Source organism: Fundulus heteroclitus, chromosome 2, assembly GCF_011125445.2.
Source record: "Fundulus heteroclitus isolate FHET01 chromosome 2, MU-UCD_Fhet_4.1, whole genome shotgun sequence".
NCBI classification, from domain to species: Eukaryota; Metazoa; Chordata; class Actinopteri; order Cyprinodontiformes; family Fundulidae; genus Fundulus; species Fundulus heteroclitus.
In genome coordinates, this window is record NC_046362.1 from 37,956,090 (window position 1) to 37,973,054 (window position 16,965).

A 16,965-nucleotide genomic window follows, 5' to 3' on the forward strand; every position below is an offset into this window, starting at 1 on the left:
TTTTCACAGGACCAATTAAATACTGCATTGAATACTGAGATTTAAAAAAAAAAAAAAAAACGTTGGCCGACAGCGGCGATAATGCTGATTTATTGTGAATCCCTACAGAGAAATGATTGCTAAGCTAATTGTTTACCTGAAATATGACCTGTGACATAGTTCAGTCTCATCTTTTAAGGTCTACTTCCGTTATAAATCATAAGAAAAAATTAAACTATGGCCTAAAAATAAAATCTCAGATTTTTTTTCACAATACATCCGATTTATGATTTTAAACGATTTTTTTTTCTTAAGAAAAAAAAAATAGAAACAAGGCAATTACATAAACTTTGTTTTTATTTGACGAAAACATTTTTTTTACCGAGATGAATTTCCCTATTGGGCTTTAAGAGAATACCTTACAATAAGAAAATAAATTAAAGGTTCCTCCTGAACAAAGATGAGTCTCTATTGTGATTAATAGAGCAATAACTTGCCTTATCATAACTCACAGAGCAGCTGCCTGTGAGACAGCGCTGAGGGAACAGGGAGACTCCAGGCAGCTCTAGCTGCTGTCTGTAACGGTAGACAGACCGCTGCTTTCACCTGAAGCTGCTAAATCGCTAAAAAAAAAAAAAAAAAAAAAAAGTCCCTAGATTGGTTTCTAGTCGCTTTTTGTTTTTTAATAAAAGTTGCTAGAGGGGTCTGAAAGTTCCCTAAATGAGTCGCTAAGTAGGAAACACTTTATTTCCTTCTCCACAGAGAGCAGCCACCAGTAGCTTCAGACACTAGCAGCTTCACAGTGAGACAGACAGGAGGCGGAGGGGTTGGTTTTAGGGCTGAACAATTAAATAGCATTTTCAATATAATCGCGATTTTAAAAAACGCAATTTCCACATCGCAGAGGTCTGCAGTTTTTGGCTATGTAACAATTAGTGAATCAGACGTGTCCTTTAGGTGTCAGTAAAATGTTTAAAGTGGGTTTGCCTCCACACGGAAGGAAAGACATATGCAGCAGTGAAATAATGTAATTGTATTACTTGTTTTAGAGTTTATATAATCATACATAGCATTAACTTCAGGTCAATCAGTTTAATACATAGACTTGTTTGTTGGTTAAACTTTATGTTCAACAAGGATTGATCAATTAAAAGCTGTTCTCTTGAATAATATTCTGATCAATAGAAATATTAAAAGTTCTTGTTTTAAATAGTCCTTGTTTACAAACATTTTTATTTAGAGGCCCATTTTTGTTGCTTGTGGTTAATGCATAGAAAAGTCAAAATTGCAATTTTGGTTGAAATATTTCGTAGGCAGAAAGCGACCATTTCTGCACCGAGTTTAGATGCTGTGGGTCTTTTAGCACCAAATCATAAAATTGATTTGTTTTTTGTATACGTTTAAAAAGACATGATAACTTAAACTGGGGGAAAATGGCATTAAATCGCATTATTAAGAAAAAAAGAAGGAAAAAAAATTAATTTTTTTTTTTTTTTTAAATCGCAATTACATTTTCCAAAATCGTTCAGCCTAGTTGGTTTATCATAATAAAGTAAAGTTTAACATTTCATGATATTTAAATTAAATTTAAACCCTGATTATAATTAGATTAAGTGCACAAATATACAGCAGCTATGCTACATAATTCAATTTATGTTGTTTTAACATATTTCTTAATTGATTCCGAAGGTGTGGTGGCTTTTATTTTGATGTAGCAGAAACTTTCGTCCAGGGTAAAAAAAAAAAAAAAAAAAGTTCCTCTTCAGATAGAATATATTTTCCTAAACATATATAGTTACATGGAGGTTCAAGTAGGGCTGGGCGATATGGATTAAAAAATAAATCTCCGATTTTATCATACCAAATCCGATTAATCGATTTTTTTTTCCTCCTTTTTGTTTCATAAAAAGAAATTAAAGAAATTATTTTAAAACCTTGCTTTTTATGTCAAGCATTTCGTCAGGGAGTTGACCTGAATTCAAAGTGCAACTAAAAACAAGCTGTGAAACATGCTTGTAAAACAAGATGGTAGCCGTGCCATTATAAACAATGAAAATATAACAAAACATTTGCTGCTAGTGGTTTTACACATTGAGCTAAGAACAGGCTTCACTGCACTTGTGAACTTCAAACTAAGTTAAAAAAAAAAAGTAAATAAGTAAATGAATTACCTCGTATTATGGTAAAAAAAAAAGTTTCTACTTAACAATATTTTGACAATAAATTTGCCTAAACATATATTCAGCATCACATGCTGTTCTCTTCATGGAAACCCAATGAGTGTATTGGCAAAATAAAATCCAGATTTTCCAAAAATTAAAATCTTAAAGAATTGTAAATTCGAATTACTCGATTAAATCGATTTAATGCCCAGCCCTAGGTTCAAGGGGTGCATTGGCAAACAAAAAAAAAATCTCTCAATTTTCCAAAAATGTAATCTTCATAAATCCGACTTAATCAATAAAATCGATTTATGGTCCAGCCCTGGATTAAACCTTTTTCCTTCCACATCACAGAAGCGACCCGTCCTCCCGCCTTCCTCACCTGTGGGAATCAGCGTCAGGAACCATGTCAAACACCTGGCACTCGGTCAGCTGGGCCACCAGCCCACAGCGCAGCAGCTCCACGGCTCCCTGCCCCGTTTTAGCCACGCGGGTCAGCAGCGCCTGCAGCCACACAAACGCTTTCTAACGTCACTAACACGTACGTCTGGGGAGCGTTTGCAGCATCGAGACGGCGACGGCGGCCAAAGCTTTCCTCACCATCTTGCTTTCATAGATGTAGAGCGGCTTGAGGATGGGCGGCTGGGGAGCGAGCAGGCTCTGCAGGGCGGCGTCGTCCTGCCTCAGGCTCTCCACCAGCGAACGCAGGTAGCCGCTGTTGCACAAGTAGAGCAGCCACTGGTTCTGACGATCTATCGACAGGATGCGGTCCAGAACCGCCAGAGCCAGCATCTACCGGGGGACGGAACCAGAGCCACAGTTCAGAGGATTGTCACAGCTGCACATGAAGTTCACACATGGCGTTTCTACATTTCCACCGCTTCGCTTCCACAGTTCTCCTCCTCCGGCTCAGCTCCACAGCCGGGTCAAACCGAGCTGACTGGAGAGGAGTTCTGACGAGAACTCGCTGCTTTTCAGTGATTGGCCGCAGGGAGGAATCAGCATTTCTTTGAGGAAGTCCAGAAAACTGAAGAGCGACGACGTCAATAATAATGATCTCTATGAATGGACTGAATCTAACAGAAATATTTCATATTTATAAACCATGAAACACGACTGAAGGAAAAGAAAAAGGACGCTTCAGCTTTCTGTACGCATCCGATCCGTGGATTAATCGAGGCTTTTTCTCTCACTCGCTGCTTTTCAGTGATTGGCCGCAGGGAGGAATCAGGATTTCTTTGAGGAAGTCCAGAAAACTGGATTAAATCAAGGCTTTTTCCTCATTTTACACTGAAAACTTCTAAATTCTGTCTCTGAAGAGCGCTTGGTTAAGAAAAATTTGTTCACATCGGCTGATCCAGCCACTGTGAGCGGCAGAAGAAGCCGCTGTAGTAAAAACACTAACGGCTTATTTCCCAGTGAGCCCCGGTTTAAAATCGGATCTAATTTGGTGGAAAAACTTCAAACTAAGGTAAAGAAATGACTCAAAGTGGGAGATTAAAAGTTTGTTATTTCGTAAACGTTGTGCATCTCACCCTGCTTATTTCGTGGCCATCACAGGCATCCCTGCACACAACCTCCATGAGGGCTTTGCCGTAGCTTTCGATGATGGCCAGGTTCTCTCTCTGCAGTTTGGAGAATCCATCTTCGGGAGCAGTGAGCCGCTCCCACATGGCTTTTCCAGCTGCAGGAACAAAGAGAAATGCTCTGATAATGCCACCAGATAGATTAGAAGACGTCTGCACACCGTTGCTGACAAATCGTGCTGAAACTACAGCAGATTGCCGTTTGTGTTGCACCTGTCTGCAGCGTCTCTGCTTCCTCAGGTTTCTGGGCGATTTGCAGGTAATACAGCAGAGATCCATACAGGTGAGCGCGCAGCCGCTGGTATCCACCTCCTTAACAGACCAAGACATAAATATTACAGTTTTAATCAAACATGACCCTGCCAGCATCTTTTTTAAAAAGGAAAGTATGAGGCAAACTGGCATTTACTGTATTTTTTGGACCAGAAGTGGTCTGGCCAATCCTGCGACTTATATATTAGATTTAAATGGTAATTCATGCTGAGCAGTTTGAACCAAAGAGTAAACATTACCGTCTACAGTCACAAGAGGGCGCTCTAGGCTTGTGAAAACTACATCCTGCTCCCGTACCACTTAAAAATGTATTGAAATATTGACTTATAGACAACAAAGATTGAACACATGTCTGTATGTCGTTTCGCTGTTTCAGTCTGCATTCACACAGCGGAGAGTTGCATGGTGCAGCTCTAAGCGTACAAGGCGCACTAAATATTCTTCCCAGGTGTGTAATATCCTTCGTTCACGTCCACAGCTCTCTAACATGAGGCCAAAATAAACTTTATATTTAATTAACTTACTAGGTTTATTGTTGCTAGCGGATACTCCAGGCTGCCTTACATGAATGCACTTCTAGTTTAGACATTACAGTCAGGCAGTCTTGTAGACAGCTCAGGGGTCCTCAGGTAGTGACACAGTTTACTGTAATGCTCAGGGCAGTCAAAAGTAGCCGGTCAACGCCGTCTATAGCAGCTCCTGCCGCCGCCTACTTTTCCCCGATTATACATCCCAAAAATCACCTTAGCGTCTGTCTCCACTGAGAGCAACATTAACGAGTGATTGGGTTCCTTGTTCCAACCGAGATGCTACTTTTCCGATCAAAACACAGACCGCTGTTATGCCGAAAAGTGCAATAAAACCGTGAGAGCCGACGTGAGTTTTTAAACTGCACAGCTTTGTCTTAAGCGGAAGATCCAACGTGCACAGCACCGCGTTCATAGACCAGTGTGATGCATTCACGAGCGTCAGAAAGCTATGGTGCATTCAGGAGCATGGGACATTTCAAACTTACAAGGAAAGAGGCATAAAACGGAATAGAACTTAACACGTATAGTAATGTATTTATCCAGAAACAGTGTGGGCTTTCTTACAATACTGAATGCTCTATAATTGTATTTCTGATATTTTTTGATTATGCACATCTGTCAGCTTTTTATTCCAAAAAATCTATAATATTACATATAATACAATATTACAGCAGCAAATTATCAAAGTTTTTCAGGGGATACATTTTGTGTTCGTCTCTAGAATCCTCGCCGATGATATGATATTGTGTGTGTGCTGAGTGCAAGTGAAATTAAACTGAGATAAGAGATTTCGAAAAGAGTGATTTGACCGAAATAAATTCAACATGTAAATTCAATTTCAAATTCCAACCCTGTATTTTTATCATAAAAATTTGACTTGGTTCGTGAAGAAATCTTACGATCGTTTTTAGAACAGAACTGTGAATAATAATAATAAGATGAATAGACCTCGCCTTAATCTGATCTGTTTTATGTGGTGCTAGTAATTCAAATTAAACTAATTTTATGCAAATGGCGATTACCTTACCTTGTTAAAACATGATAATAACATCATGTGAAAACATAATGTCTTAAGAATAATAATAAAAAAAAACAAAGGTTGTTTTTGAAGAATTGATCACTTCTTTTTTTGCCTTTTATTCAATTTAAAACATGCACTCTGACTCTATTCTTTAAATAATCACCTGTCTTGAAAGCTTCCAAAATACATCAGGGAGACTATTTTTCAAAATTCTCCCCTCCGGGGCTCGGGCACCGGCATAAGTGTACCCTCCTACCTGATAGTGTGCAGCCTGCTACTTTAAAAAAGTTTGACTGCCCTGAATGCTCCTAATATCCACTGAGCGGAGCGGCTTCATTGATAACCAAAGTCTTACTTACACTTTTTAACAGATTTATAAGCGCATTGTTCCACATAAAATCAGTCAGTAAACACAACGATAATCATAGATAAGGAGCACCATCAAAATTTGAGAAGATTTAAGGATTTTAAGCGCACCTTATAGTCTTAATAATACTGTAATTCTGGCAACTTGTGCTGGCGAGAACCTTTCCTGTTGCAGTTGGTGGCTTGTTAAGCTAAATTACTCCATTAAACCTCCCAGGTGTGCTCCATGTTATCCAGCCGGTTGCAGCTGTGTAACTGAATATATTACCAGATTAAATTCCAGTTTTTAGTTTCTAAATAAATGCGACTTGTGTTTTTTTCTTTATGACGCATTTTTTGACAGATGTGACTTATAGTCCGGGGAATACGGTAAGTAATGACCAACCGGTGCAAAGGATGAAATCCAGCAGCTTGCGGAGGATGAGGTGAAGCGCTGAGTTAGCGATGGAGGCGAAGCCTGAAGATGCTTCTGGTCCCGCCGCCTGCTGCTGCTCCGACAGCACCGATTGGCTGAGCTGGGCCGTCAGCGTGAAGACGGCTCCTGCAACGATGGGCATCAACTCTCCTGCTGCGTCGTCCGATAACACCTGGACAATGGAAATTATTTTACTAGTTTAATAGAAAGGTGGATTGTTTTTTAATTAATTTACTGCATTTGGAAATTATCTTCCGGACGTATCGATCAGTCTCACAACGCCCCACATCTCCCCAACCTTATCAAACAGATCCAGCAGCAGGTCTCTGATGATGAGCTGCCTGTCGTCGGCAGGTATGAGATCAGCTGGACAGGCGGTCAGCAGCGTCTCCACCAGACTCCTCCAGGACTGCAGCGCGTGCCGCTTTGCACTCAGACTGCGCCGGACGCGGTTTCGTTCCACCACCTGCTGCAGGATGGAGTTCACCTCCTGTGGGAGAAAACATCGAGTCGGTGAGCAAAAACGGTTTCATCCTCACAAGTACCGACCTATAAGCCAATTAACAGATGTCAACATTTGGAAAGTACGACAGAGACAGGGACACGGACGGCTTAATTAGGAACCTCGTTAAGGTCGCTTACTTCCATCAACAGAGGCCTCTGTCCAATCGCTGCCATTCCTTGCAGAGCATTCACCTCAGCCACCAGCACTCTGTGCAGCAACTGAGAACACATTCACAAAAAAAAAAAAAAAAAACAAGGAATTAACACTTAGATAAATCCTAATAGAAGTGCAAATAAAACTAAGCAGCAGCGAAAGCTAAATGGAAAACAACAGAATTCAATTCCTGTCCACAATTGACAAGAAATATGCAGATTAAAAGGGGAGGAGTTATGCCTGGAAAATACCTCGAAAATATGCCGCAATATAAGGCTGAACGATTTTGGAAAATAATCTAATTGCGATTTTTTTCTTAATATTGCGATTTAATGCAATTTTTTCCCCAGTTTAATTTATCATGTCTTTTTAAACATATACAAACAACAAATCAATTTGTTTCCTCGCCGTGCGGATTAGTTGCTAAAAGACCCACAGAATCTAAACTCGTTGCAGAAATTATTGCGTTCTGCCTACGATATGTTTCAACCAAAATTGCAATATTGACTATTCTCTGCATTAACCACAAGTAACAAAAATGGCATCTAAATAATAAAGATGTTTGTAAACAAGAAATATTTAAAACAAGAACTTTTAATATTTCCATTGATCAGAATATTATTCAAGAAAACAGCTTTTAGTTGATTTGGACATCAACCCTTGTTGAACATAAAGTGCATCTAACAATCAAGTCTATGTATTAAACTGATTGACCTGTACTTAATGCTATGTATGATTATATAAACTCTAAAACAAGTAATAAACTAGAATATCTCACTGCTGCAACTGTCTTCCCTTCTATGTGGAGGTAAACCCACTTTAAACATTTTACCGACACCTAAAGGAAGTGTCTGATTCACTAATTGTTACATAGCCAAAAATTGCAGACCTCTGCGATTTGGAAATTGTGTTTTTTAAAATTGCGATTATATTGAAAATGCGATTAATTGTTCAGCCCTACCGCAAAATAGTAAAAAAAAAAAAATGCAAATTGGAAAATATGCTACAAATCTTTAGATAGTGTGCATACAATGCTGATTTCAAACCCAACTCAAATTATGGGAGATTCAAATGACAACTTTTCATTCTTTTTACACACAAGGAGATAATCTGCATTTTCCCGTCACTAATAAGAAACTAAAGTTTGGAGCCGACTGGTTCCTTCAGGTTCCTACAGATGCAAAACTATTTTAACAAACCAGAAGAGTACGACTTTTTCAAAATCATTAAAGCATCATATGAAGGCTCCATGAAAAAAATAAAAAATAAAAAATATAGCAATCTCCAAGTTATAATGCGCTCTTACTTTCAAGAAAAGACTCACATTAAGAAAAAGTGGGAAACTGAACCGAGAGAAGCTATTTCTAATGAGAAATGGGAGAAAATTTGTAGTTTCCAGTGAACTTCCACTAGTTCATTACCTTGGAGGGAGCATATTATATCAGTATAATATGCTATAATATTTAGGAAAATGTTAGTTTTCAAAGTGATTTTGTATAATTCTTGGATCCTAACTATATTGGTTATATATGGCTAGATAATTGTTTTTCCTACTGAATATGTAAAAGGTTCCTGCAGCTCCCAGTTAAAGCCACCATGTTTTATTTTCATTTTTTTGTACGTAAAATCAAGAATAGGACTCATTCTGCGTGTCAAAACGGATCGTGATGTTTTTCATCCGTTCCAATAAAAAGTGAATAGGGGAAAAAAAAGAAACTAAGCAGCAGAAAGAAGGAGGCGCCCATCCTGCAGCCCACCTTGACGTTGCACACGGTGTGTCCCTGCTCGTTGACGTGCTCACAGTTGGAGATCACCTGCTCGATCTGAGTCCGCTCAAAGAAGTCCAGCTGCAGCAGCTCCGGCATGTCCTGACTGAAGTCGATGGCGTCGAGCACGCTCAGCAGCTTCCTGCGCACTGAGACAACCCGTTCATTCGTTAAAGCCTAGATCACCGTTTACACGACTTTAAAGACGAGTTCACCATCAACTGTGGTTCCTGTTGGGGACAAAAACAGCACAAACCTTTAGAGACCGTCTCAAAATGCAGGAAACCGCTGACTGATCTGGTGTCTTCTTCCATGCCCGACTCTCCATCAGCTGCAAATAAACACAGAGCTCTCAGGTCAACCGTGCTGCACAGCATTAATGAGAACAACAGATTGTTGTGTTTTTAAACACATTTCACATCATTTTATTCAACTCCACTTCCTTTAACAAATCAACGAGAAAAACGAAAACTTTGCTTTGGTATAGATCTGCAACCTGTGGCTCTTTACATCTTCAGCTTTGGCTCTTAAAAACTTAAAATTTAAAATTGCTAGCTTTAGGATGCATTTAGTTCTGCATAACATTTCCAGAAAGAAAGAAACTAATGGTGTGTAGAATATTTCACTACAGATAAATAAAGCATCTTTTTCTCAGTAGATTGCTTTTTCATCATTTTGATGGCATTTGCTATAAGAATCAAATGTCCAATTGAAGAAAATGTATTAAAACATAAAAATACTGATGGTTAAATACAATTTTTTTTTTAAATATAGATCAACAGTTTTTAGTAAACACATTTCCTATAGTGTACTATAAAACCATTGTTTCAAAGGGAGGTGTAAACTTTGTGGCTCTAAATAAAATTTGTTTATTTAGACAGAGGGTAAAAATGTCTCTTTAGACTGTAAAGGCTGCTGAGTTCTGGTCTACAGGACAGAAACTGCGTTAATTGAGCGGCGTACCTGCGTGCTGAGGGTGCGGCTGGTCGTCCAGCAGGAGGCTAACGAGGCGCTGCGTGTGTGAACGCTGGCGGTTCAGGGAAGTCACTCGCAGCTCGATTGCAGCCGTCTTCATGAGCCACGACATCTGGGAGAGAGCAGCGATCTGGTTCTCTGCACAGACGACAAGAAAATCACAAGACGCAGAGATTATGGACGAGCCGAGCTTTGCCTGCACCTCAACCAGAAGCAGCTCTGAATTCAGCCTAAAACTGAATGAATCCATGCTCACAGCACCCCGAACAAACTAGTTCTTTCATATCTTTAAGAAAGGAAATATTTAAAAATCCAAAAGCTTTTGGATCTTTGCTTATTTACATCTGTTCAATTATCTTCTGCTTTTTTTATACAATAAACTTTATTGTAATTAGAGCTACGGACAAGAACGACATAACGCAGTTTCTAAGACAGCCTCCGTTTCAGCACAAACCGAAAGAACAAATATTAACAAACAACAATATTTTCAAAATCTGCCCTAAACTAAACAGTTAAACTATAATGTAATAAAACACCATTTGCTGCACTGCTACATGGTTTCATGTGGACCCTGCAGCGTCCCGCCTCCTCTTTTTAAAATACTTAAATAACAGCGGCCTGCATGCTGTCCATTACCCAACATGTGTTTCCATGCTTTTGACTTTTATCGCCGTTTCATTTCTCAGCACAGATCACAACGTGGCGGGATTTGTCAATAAAGATGCTTTCATTTGTATATTTACCAGAAAACAAAAGGGTCTTGGGTTTTTATATAAAACTTTCCATTCAGATCACATTTCTGACAGCAGCCCGTCTTAAAGTGCAACGTAGATGTTTCCCTTCACCGCCGTCATTCTGCTGTTTAGACTGAAAATCTTCAGCCGTGTCATTTAAACATAAATATAAACATATGCAGGTCCTGGTCAACGTATAAAGATGCAGGTTAATCACATTTATTCCACCACTGAAGCCCGTCGGTACTATCGGGTACTGATTCCTGTAAAACCAAACGGTACCTAAACGCATCCACAGATTCGTCTCGCTACAATATTTACAAAGCAAATGCGAGACCAGCGGCAGGAATCCTTCTAACCTGAGGAAACACCTGCTGACAATTTAGACCATTTCTCACTATATTTAGCAACTTTTCAGACCTACCCAGCAACTTTCTTTTTTTTTAAAAGCGACTAGCAAAAAATCTAGCGACTTTCTTCTGATTTATTTGTGACTGAAAGCATTAATTGTTTTTGACTTGGAAGAAGATGAGAGCATCTTCCTGCGTCTCCAAACTGCTACAGCCTCAGCAAAGAGCAAAGAGAGCCTCCATTCCCTCGTAAACGTATCCCGCCCTGATATACGAAGCGGGATAAAAAATAATATTTTTAATATAGTTTATATTTCTTCTCTGAAACTGTTGCACTAAAACAATCCCCTTAATTTTATTCACACACAGCTTCAATCTCGTATTCACCTCATTCACTCTGCGCCTCTGATTACTGTGGCTTTGGTAGTTTATGTTAGGGCTGAACGATAATTCCATAACAATATATATCAATGACACGTTTTGAATTTGTTGATAATTATCAATATGATTTCTATTTTATCAATATGCTTTTTTTCTCTATATCGTCCAGCCCTAGTTTATGTGCTGTGGATTCAGGCAATGTATTAAAATTCATAAAAAATTTAATAAAGTTAATTTCTGAATCCAAACAAGTTTGTACGCTTGTTAAATTACAAAAAAATTTATATTTATTACTACATAAACACAGGGTGCTTGCTCTTTTTCCAAATTAAAATTCCAGACTTTTTCAAGACTTTTTTATAACTGATATTTTTTTCCCCCCCAAGACCTTAACTTTATGTACTTGTATACTTGTGTGCCTACTGCCTACTTCACTGGTTGAGATTGTACAAACTGTTTATTAGAAATGTTAATTTTTATAGGCTAGTATTCAATGAACAAATGCATTATTCACAGTAAATTATGCTTTTACTGATGAAAACGTTTCAAAACATGAAAATCACAAGTACATGAATTCCACATCAAACAAGTGTTTGATTCCATTAGGCTAATACAGTACGTGACCAGTTAGTAAAATTATAGTTTTATAGCCTACCTTCCTATTTCTCATTTTACAATGCCTTTGAGCATACTGTAAAATTCTACCATAAATTTTTTTCCCATACTTTATTAAGACTTTCACACAAAATTCAAGACTTTTCAAGGTCTGGAAAACAGTGTTTCAAAATTTTATAATAACAATATTAAGACTTTCAAGACTTGCGCAAGCACCCTGTAAACACAAAAGTACCAAAAATAGGTACCAGTATTGATTCCCAGGTAGCGGGTATCATGTGAAATGAACCCTAATGGTGCATCTTCTCACAGTGACGGTGTATTGACACCAGGGGGCGCACCCTTCCTGACTTCCTGGTTCATCGTCTCACCTGACAGGACGAAGGGCAGGTGCTGCAGGTGAGAGAACAGGAAGTCCTGGCTGGTCCTCAGGTAGCGCATGGTGGGTCCTGATGTGTCTGGGCAGGCGCACAGCTGGTAGATCACCTGAAGAACACAGAGACAATGAAAGTCTGGCCTCTGCAGGTGAAGATTAAATAAAAAAAAAAAAGTTGTTTTTAGGTGGAAGCATCTCGCTACCTGGTAACAGAGCTCCGCCAGGTGGGGGGCCTGCTGGGTGAGAACGGGTCCGGATCTTTTCTCGGTGCCTCTCTGCAGCAGACTCAGGATGGCGTGCAGGCAACTGCGCGGACATCCCAGCACACCTGTGGCAGGCAGAGAGTAAACATCAGGCGTTCACACACCTGTCCAGGTTAGCTGGAAAGCTCCGCCTCCCACCTGGATCCTGCAGGTTGGTCGACGACACGGGCTTCTTGACCTCGTAACCCAGAAGGTAGAGCGCCAGGTTGGGCGCCTTCAGCTCCAAGGAGGTGATGAGCAGATTCAGGATGTGGATCTGGGTTTCGTGCCGGATTCTCGCCACCCTCTTTGGTCGATCGACATCTAGAGAGCAACGAGTTTTACTGGTCAGCCGCGGGTTTAATCGGAAACTACGGCTGCTACGTAAAGAAGAAGCAATGAATCACCGTCTTCTCTTTCTGCTCCTTCTTCTGCCTCTTCGTTATCCAAACACTCCACAAATCCAGCCATAAGCTTCTCGCTCACGGCCTGAACCACAGAGAGCAGACGGGTTTGTTGGAGACGGATTCTAATCATTCTAATCAGGGTTCCCACACCTTGGTGAACATCAAATTCAAGGGCCTTTCAAGGACTTTCCAGGACCAATTTCCTCAAATTCAAGGACCACACGTGGCGGCATTTACCTACTGTGACCGCTGAATAGGTTATCATATTTTAATACAATGCAAATTCAATAAAAGACTAAACGGCATAGAAGTTGTTGGGTCAGAAGCAATGCAAGAAAGTGGACTTAATTCATAGCCTACATTGATATTGATCATATTCATAGCCTACATTTATATCCACAGTACATGGCTATGCCATACTACATTACATATAAGATGTACATTAGTTTACCGTTTCATGGAGTTTTATGGAAAAAAGTGCAGCATTGAGATGTTCAGAATTATATTAATTTGTTAAAAAGACATGATAAATTTGTTAAAGACAGAATTTCAGTGCATTTTACTAACCCTCCTCCTTTACCCGGGTTTGAGATCGGCAAAATGAACCATAAAGAGACACTATGGCGGAGTTACACATTTTTTCTTTTCAACTTTTTTTTATCATTTTCTTTTTTCTCTTGTGGTCCACTAAGGAGCCTACAAATCACGGTAAAACATGAACATGTGGCTGGGGGGGGGGGGGGGGGGGGGGCACGGCAGTACTTGCCGCTGGAGGACAAGAGTATGAACGCTACGTGCTTTCACGTAAGAGTCTCCAAAAGTCTCTAGATTTGTCGCTAGTCGCTTTTTGGAAAAAGAGTCGCTGGAGGGGTCTGAAAAGTCGCTAAATATAGCGACAAAGTTGCTGAGTTGGCAACACTGGGTGAATGTAACCTATTGGACGCACGTAGGCCTAAACCGTAGCCTAGCAACTAACGAAGAAGAGCGAACGTACTTTTGCAAATTAAAAGTCTGCGGAATCAACATAATTTTAAAAGATCGTGTGGTAGTAAAATAATGACACGAGTCGTCATCCGTGTGAAATTTCAACCCCACAAAAAAATTCAAGAACTTTCAAGGGCCTTGAATTAATTTTTTTCAGATTCACAAACTTTCAATGACTTCAAGGACCCGTGGGAACCCTGTCTAATAAAAACACGTCTAAAACGGATTAACAGAAGCTGAGGAAACATCTCACAGAGCTGCTCAGACCTGGTCGTGCGTGAAATCTCCCACCAGCCGTGTCTGGATGTTGGGGTAGTTGGAAATGCGCCGCAGGATCTTTGCACTCTGAAACGCGGCTTCTGGGTTGGAGCTGCTGTGGTACAGATACCTGCGACAGAAACACGGCGCATCAGAGCCGCCCGGGCTGCAGCAGCGGCGTTAAGAGGAGGGCGGACAGGCGGCGCTCATACCTGCCGATGTTGACGATGTGGTCGGCTCGTCTGGTTTGGGGACTCACCCCCTGGAAGAGCTGCTCCAGAGGAGACACCAGAAGGGAGGCCTGGCTCTCCCTCAGCAGGTCCATGAACACCACCTCCTTCTGCAGAGCCAGGTCCAGGAGGCACAGGCAGTGCAGGACCGCCGACTCCAGGTGCTTCTTACCTGTAAGGCAAGGCAAGGCAAGGCAAATTTATTTATATAGCACAATTCAGTACAAGACAATACAAAGTGCTTTACATGATTAAGATATACCAAAATAATAAAATGTAGATAGAAAATAGAATAAAAGCAAGTAGGGATAGAATGTAGTAACAAAAAAGAAAATTAAAAACAGTAAAACTGTTTAACTAGAACAGTCAAAGGCAATTTTAAACAAATGTGTTTTTAATCTTGATTTAAAAGAACTCAGGCTTTCTGCACTTTTACAGTTTTCTGGAAGTTTGTTCCAGATAAACGAAGCATAGGAACTAAATGCTGCTTCTCCATGTCTGGTTCTGGTTCTGGTTCTGCAGAGTAGGCTGGAGCCAGAAGACCTGAGTGGTCTGGAGGGTTGATGCCCTGATAACAAGTCTGTGATGGATTTAGGTGCTAATTCAGGGATTTATAGACTAACAGAAGGATTTTAAAGTCTATTCTCTGAGATACAGGGAGCCAGTGTAAGGACTTTAGAACTGGGGTTATGTGCTCTACTTTCTTAGTCTTAGTGAGGACGCGGGCAGCAGCGTTCTGGATCAGCTGCAGCTGTCTGATCCACTTTTTAGGCAAACCTGTGAAAACACCGCTGCAGTAATCAATTCGACTAAATATAAACGCATGGATTAGTTTTTCCAGATCCTGCTGAGACATCAGTCCTTTAATCCTAGAAATGTTCTTCAGGTGATAGAAAGCCGACCTTGTAACTGTCTTTAGATGCTTTTGAAGGTTCAGGTCTGAGTCCATCACTACTCCCAGATTTCGGGCCTGATTGGTGGTTTTTAGCTGAAGCGACTGAAGCTGTGTTCTAACTTTTGATCTTTCCTCTATTCGTCCAAATATTATTACTTCAGTTTTGTTTTTATTCAATTGGAGAAAGTTTTGGCACATCCACGTATTGATTTCTTCTAGGCATTTACTCAGTGCCTGAATTGGTTAAGGGGAAGATGGTGAGCGAAGCGAGCCGCCGGTGCAGCTCCACGCGGCCGGCCGGGGCGGCGCCTCCTCACCTGGGAAGGGAGCGTAGGTGTCCAGCTGGCGGACGCCCTCCTCCAGCAGGCTGAGGCAGAGCGCCAGCGTGGGCGAGTCGTTCAGCAGGTGAAACATGAGGCTGTGACCCGGAGGCTTGTGAGCAGGCAGCTGCTCGCCCTGCAGCTCCACCGTCTCCTGGATGAAGTCGGACGGCTGCGGCTCGTAGTCGCGCAGCAGCTTGTGGAAAACCTCCAGGACGGAGTCGGCGACTTCCCACTGACAAAAACGGACATTTTGGTGAACGGTTTAAAACTAGGGCTGAACAATTAATCCCATTTTCAATATAATCGCGATTTTAAAAAAAAACAACGCAATTTCCAAATCGCAGAGGTCTGCTATTTTTGGCTATTTAACAATTAGTGAATCAGGAATATGTTTAAAGTGGGTTTGCCTCCACATGGAAAAAAAGACAGTTGCAGCAGTGAGATAATCTAATTTTATTACTTGTTTTAGAGTTTATATAATCACACATAGCATTAAGTTCTGGTCAATCAGTTTAATACATAGACTTGCTTGTTGGTTGCACTTTATGTTCAACAAGGATCAATGTCAAAATCAATTAAAAGCTGTTCTCTTGAACAATATTCTGATTTATAAAAACATTAAAAGTTCTTATTTTCAGATAGTCCTTGTTTACAAACATCTTTATTTAGAGGCCATTTTGTTGCTTGTGGTAAATGCAGAAAAAAGTCAAAATTGCAATTTTGGTTGAAATATATTGTAGTCAGAACGCAATCATTTCTGCTCTGAGTTTAGATGCTGCGGGTCTTTTAGCAACTAATCCACATGATTTGTTGTTTTGTATATGTTTAAAAAGACATGATAAATTAAACTGGGGAAAAAAAAAGAAAAAAAAAATTGCATTAAATCGCAATATTAAGATTCAAAAAAATAAAAAAATAAAAAATCGCAATTAGATTATTTTCCAAACTCGTTCAGCCCTAGTTCAAACATTGAACAGCGGCTCCGTCCAAACACTTGGCCCATGGGGGGCTTTACCTTCTCGGCGGGACGGCGGTACGCCCTGGTGGGGAACGGGAGGAAGACGGCGTCGCGCAGGAAGTTCAGGTAGGGCTGGAAGCCGGGAACTCGTAGCCCCGCCCCCAGATTCACCGGCACGCCGCTCTCCACCAGGGTGCTGATCAGGTGGCAGAACGCCCGCGTCAGAGGATACTCCTCGCAGCTCGACTCGATCTCATTCAGCTCCACCTGAGAGCCCAGAAACACCGACTGTTGGATCAACGTTCGTTTTCCTCACAGGCTGCAAGCCGACCGACGCAAAACGTACGCAAGCACATAAAAACAGGACAAAGCCTCACCTCGATCCCCGCCGCTTGTCTCTGTCCCGGGGCTCTAACCGTCTGAAGAATCTGCAGAACATTAAAAAAAATTATAGAAAGGTCCGTTCCTGAAATCAGCTGCT

At 40.7% G+C, this 16,965-nt stretch overlaps 1 protein-coding gene across 1 annotated transcript in view; it reads right to left on the reverse strand.

Moving 5' to 3' along the window:
* nup205 (nucleoporin 205) overlaps positions 1-16,965 on the reverse strand; it is a 29,883-nt gene that overhangs the window by 5,875 nt on the left and 7,043 nt on the right. Inside the window, exons 14-32 of the mRNA XM_036126788.1 lie at positions 16,862-16,912; positions 16,542-16,751; positions 15,521-15,758; positions 14,291-14,480; positions 14,088-14,208; positions 12,837-12,918; positions 12,589-12,753; positions 12,391-12,515; positions 12,183-12,297; positions 9,720-9,869; positions 9,013-9,087; positions 8,748-8,905; positions 6,975-7,055; positions 6,631-6,822; positions 6,303-6,504; positions 3,941-4,039; positions 3,677-3,825; positions 2,742-2,933; positions 2,524-2,645 (exon numbers count right to left, since the gene is read on the reverse strand). Of these exons, the coding sequence (XP_035982681.1) occupies positions 2,524-2,645; positions 2,742-2,933; positions 3,677-3,825; positions 3,941-4,039; positions 6,303-6,504; positions 6,631-6,822; positions 6,975-7,055; positions 8,748-8,905; positions 9,013-9,087; positions 9,720-9,869; positions 12,183-12,297; positions 12,391-12,515; positions 12,589-12,753; positions 12,837-12,918; positions 14,088-14,208; positions 14,291-14,480; positions 15,521-15,758; positions 16,542-16,751; positions 16,862-16,912 (2,717 nt within the window). The remainder of the gene's footprint in view (positions 1-2,523; positions 2,646-2,741; positions 2,934-3,676; positions 3,826-3,940; positions 4,040-6,302; positions 6,505-6,630; positions 6,823-6,974; positions 7,056-8,747; positions 8,906-9,012; positions 9,088-9,719; positions 9,870-12,182; positions 12,298-12,390; positions 12,516-12,588; positions 12,754-12,836; positions 12,919-14,087; positions 14,209-14,290; positions 14,481-15,520; positions 15,759-16,541; positions 16,752-16,861; positions 16,913-16,965) is intronic.